This window comes from Sphaeroforma arctica (genome assembly GCF_001186125.1).
Source record: "Sphaeroforma arctica JP610 unplaced genomic scaffold supercont1.1808, whole genome shotgun sequence".
NCBI lineage: Eukaryota > Ichthyosporea > Ichthyophonida > Sphaeroforma > Sphaeroforma arctica.
The window spans coordinates 1-4,304 of record NW_014038750.1 but is presented as its reverse complement, the minus strand read 5'-3'; the positions used below and the strand labels follow the sequence as shown (position 1 = coordinate 4,304).

The 4,304-nt window shown below is 42.2% G+C and overlaps 1 protein-coding gene across 1 annotated transcript; it reads right to left on the bottom strand.

Annotated features, from left to right (window-relative positions):
* Positions 1–396: 396 nt before the first annotated feature.
* On the bottom strand, positions 397–1,509 carry SARC_11651 (hypothetical protein). Its single transcript, XM_014294256.1, has one exon. The coding sequence runs from the start codon at positions 1,420–1,422 to the stop codon at positions 478–480; it is 945 nt and encodes a 314-aa protein (XP_014149731.1). The 5' UTR covers positions 1,423–1,509; the 3' UTR covers positions 397–477.
* Positions 1,510–4,304: the final 2,795 nt, after the last annotated feature.

Below are 4,304 nucleotides of genomic sequence, written 5' to 3'. Positions count from 1 at the left end.
AGCTTGTTATCGTCACGGGGCGCGTAGGCGACAAAAGGCAAATCAATCGATTTTACTCTTTTAGTACAGTAAGTTAAACAAAATAAACCTTTACACATTGACTTCCGATACACACTTTAAACTTTGCACTTTGGCCTTTGGTATCACATACGCAGTTGCTTTAAACTTTGCACTTTGGCCTTTGGTATCACATACACACATACTTTAACCTTGCACTTTGGCCCTTAACATATACACACACTCACACTTTAAACCTTTGTTTCGGACATACACATACATACACCTTAAACTTTACACCTTGTTTTCTGACATGCATATATATCCTCGTTCGTTCATGTGAGTGGAAACTTTGCCACGTGGCACACAAGCCACACAACACACATATGATGATTTAGGGGTTGGGGTTCTTTATTGAAACGGCACTTTCTGAATTAAAAAGGGTATAACCTTTAATCGCTAATCTCATGATTTTCGGGGTCAATCCGTATAGAGTAGTTTATTCCGCATTGCATGCAACCTATCAGCTCTAATCCATTGCACAACACGACCTTTTGCAACTCCTGTTGCCCTATGCTTCTGACGTACAAACGCTATTAGCGGTGACTCGGGTTCACCTCGCAACCTACGAAACTCATGAACGTACAAGGCGTAGTATTTACCAAGTCTCACATGCAAGGGGTACTGGGTTGATGTGGGTTGCAGATACTTGTCCAGTAGCGTCTTATACTTGTCGGGTAGTGCCGAGATACTCACAGTCTTGAAATCTCGCATCCCCTTAACGCCTAATCGCCCTGGTACCGTGGTTGTCGATGTGACCTCGGGGGTAAAACACGCGTGCCCTTCACTGGTAATAGGATTCAAACGTTCGCTGCATTTGGTGCACGAAAACTCAAACGCCTGCAGTAAATGCTTGGATATAGGGTTCCGAGCAAGCACCACACCGGGCTGACGACAGTTGGGACACGCGTCACTCGGTAGTTTACTGCAACATGTAACACACATGATAAATGTGCAACACACCGTAGTGGTCACCGTTCTTGAAACGCAGGTGCACACGCCACAGGTAAACATGTGTTCGCAAATCGATTCCATACTAAGACTCACACGGTGGTCCGCCTCCGTAATCATTGCAGGTAGTGTTGATCCATCCTTAGTACTAGTAGCGGTGCTGGTAGTGGTCCTTGTTTGAGGTTCGGTTCTAGGTGGTGGTTTGACAACATCGACCTGGAGCCTCGTGCTTATGGGGCCCAGTAGACACATTTGCGTCGCTATCATGGTCGTGTCGGGATCGTCAGACGTCGTTCCTTGTTCGTGACGTACCATCCTCGTTATTGGTTCGGAGCCCGTGAGATCAATGTACGTCCTTAACCCGTCCCCAAACCAGCTATGGTTGCCGCTGCTATCGGTGTTGGTCATCATCATTCTCAGAGTGCAAGTAACAAGAATAGATATGAGACCGTTTGACCACTGCGCCCTATCCTTATATACCCAGAACCGACTATCATAATACGTGGTTGACCGGTGAGGTCCGATCGGTGAACCACCCACGAGTCGGGTAAGTTTCACCCCAAACGCCTAAACCGCCAAATATGTTTTCAGTATATATAAACCCTAAAACATAAAACCCTAAACCCTTTGAATCTTGAAATAAAAGAATTAGACTTGAATTTAGGGTTTCCTAAAGTCATTGACTTTAGGTATGTATATGTCGTGACTCTTAAAGCACCTTGTTGTTTTAGAGTTCGTTGTATTGACTTTATATATGTACATGTTTTAGGGTTTTAGGGGTTGGGGTTGTTGTTGTTGCTGTTGTTGGCTAGCGCATTGTTCGAGATCCAGCACTTGTCAAACAGGTTTTTAAACGCCATCATTTCCATGAGATCACCATTGGAGTCCCGAATCAGGAATTTTACAAACAAGGCTTTACAAAGAGGGGGTTTGTGCTCAATCGCGTACTTCCGAGTACGGGGTTCGTGTGTGCGGACAAGTTCCTCACTAGCGTAAACGTTTTTCAATACAAATAATGTATTAGCCCAACAATACAATTAGAGTATAGCGTCTACCTGGTAGTAAATTATTTTCAGAAGATAAAGCTGTAAGTACAATGTTCGTTCTTCGATTGTGGCTACGCAACAATTACAGTGTCCAGAGGCTCAAACTCACAGAGCCCAAGACTGACGAAGCGAAAAAAAAAAAAAAAAGGACGTTTTGACATTTGGCATGAAATAAAGGCATTTTTCGATTTGGCATGAAATAAAGGCATTTTGACATTTGGCATAAAAAAAATGGTAAATATGCCACTAAAAAAAGAGTATTTGGAATGTCAATTCGGCTTGCATGGCACCCCTCCGGAATCTCAGTAAGAAGGATGCTCCCTTTAAGTGGGGACCAGTACAACAGAAGACGTTCGATCGTATCCGCGCTGAGGTGGCCAAGATGGGGGTTTGGTCGAGCCAGGGTTCGAAGATAAGTTGGAGATGTACTGCGACGCGTGTGACTCGGTGGGAATGGGTTGGGGGTTCGCTCGGCGACCCATGCAGTGAACGTTGAACGTAAATAAACGCAAAAATGAGTGGTTAATACGTTTTAATGTTAAAAGGACAAACTATCTGCTCAATGATTTTCGGTTAAAATCCACATAATGTAGCGGAAACGTTTATCCTTTTTGTATTTGTAGGAGTTTCGGGACTCGTAATGAATATTCGAGACTCTTCGGTACCCTGAATTTTGGCGGGTCCCGAATGACGAGCCATGATTCCGGAATTTCATAGTGGATTTTTATTTCAGGGCCCAAGCCAGGGTTCTTCGTATATAACCAGGCCCTGATAATTTTTGAGTGTCATACAGCATGGGTCATACTTGAAATGTTTATGTATATTCGAGAACAGAGCAAAGTGTCTACGAATATACGTAGACGATGACGCCATGAGAAAGTTCGAGAACATCGTAGCAGAGGGGTTTCTAGGTCCGTGCCTTTCCCTCTCACTACGAGTGTTATAGTTATAGTTTATAGCCTAGGATGTTAGTAGTACAAGTTCGTTCGGGAATAGATAGATAGGTCCCGGCGGACTATAAAAGCAGTCCACGTCCAGCGTTAGAGTTCAGACTTTCACTAAGAATATTAAGAACAGAAGGACGAAGAGGACTAAGGACTGTTTGTATCGTAAACCTTATAATAAAGCTACTGATACCGAATTTGGGAATTTAAATTTTTGGCGCCAAAACTGTGATATTCATTTTTGGGCCGATTTTGGATTTGGAGAATAAGGACCGAATTTTGGGAAATTCGAGGGACCTCATATATTTTATAAATAAAAAAGTTTGATTTATTAGAAGAAGGTTTTAAATTAACAAAAACAAAAACAAAAACGTTCTATGATATGTAAATATTCAAATAAAGGTAAAATAGGTACACATTTATGTAAATATTTACATATTCAAGTTAAAGACTGTCATGATATGAACTCGTGACCCTATATGTATCTATTCTACTACTATGTAGTAGAGAAAAAAATAAAAATAAGGTGACACCTGACGCCTGACGCCTGACGGACACAAGTCCGCAGGGCGCAGGAATACCGTACACAAAATTAAATACCACGAAAAGAACTGAGCTTAGGTTTTAGGGTCTTCTATTTAAATTCCCGCGCAGAGGGAGGGTGGATTGATTAGGAAATCTCGAGAGAGAGTAACTGTGTTGCGCTTTTCGGCTATTTATGTGTGGGGTTTGTATTTGGTACAAAAAAATTCAAAAATTCAAGTTGGTTTGGTGGTAAATAGTTGGTAGTTGGTGCGCATATATTTTATCACCGATTTTGGGCAAAAAAAAATGCTCTCGAATTTGTAGGGTTATCTTCTTTTTCTATCTCATTACTATGTCGACACCTATGTAATTGTCCGTGTAAATGCCCGCTTGTGTTGAGATATCAGTATCTACATATACTGAGAGCAACGTGGAAATCTCGACCCAATATAGACCTGAACTACCTTTTATTCGCACAGCTACATTTCCATAGTTATTTGCATACATAGCTAGTTTCGGTTGTCTCGCCGCCAAGGTATCATATCATGGGGGATTTTGAAACTTCGTCTAAAGACCTATCGGCTCTATTCCAAGAAGCTCTCTCCTGCAACAATACGAAGGTATGTGTACGTATACACGCGAACACACAGACACACATAAATAGACAGACAGACACAGACACAGACACACACACATACACACACACACACACACACACACACACACACACACATCACACACACACACACACACACACACACACACACACACAACACACACA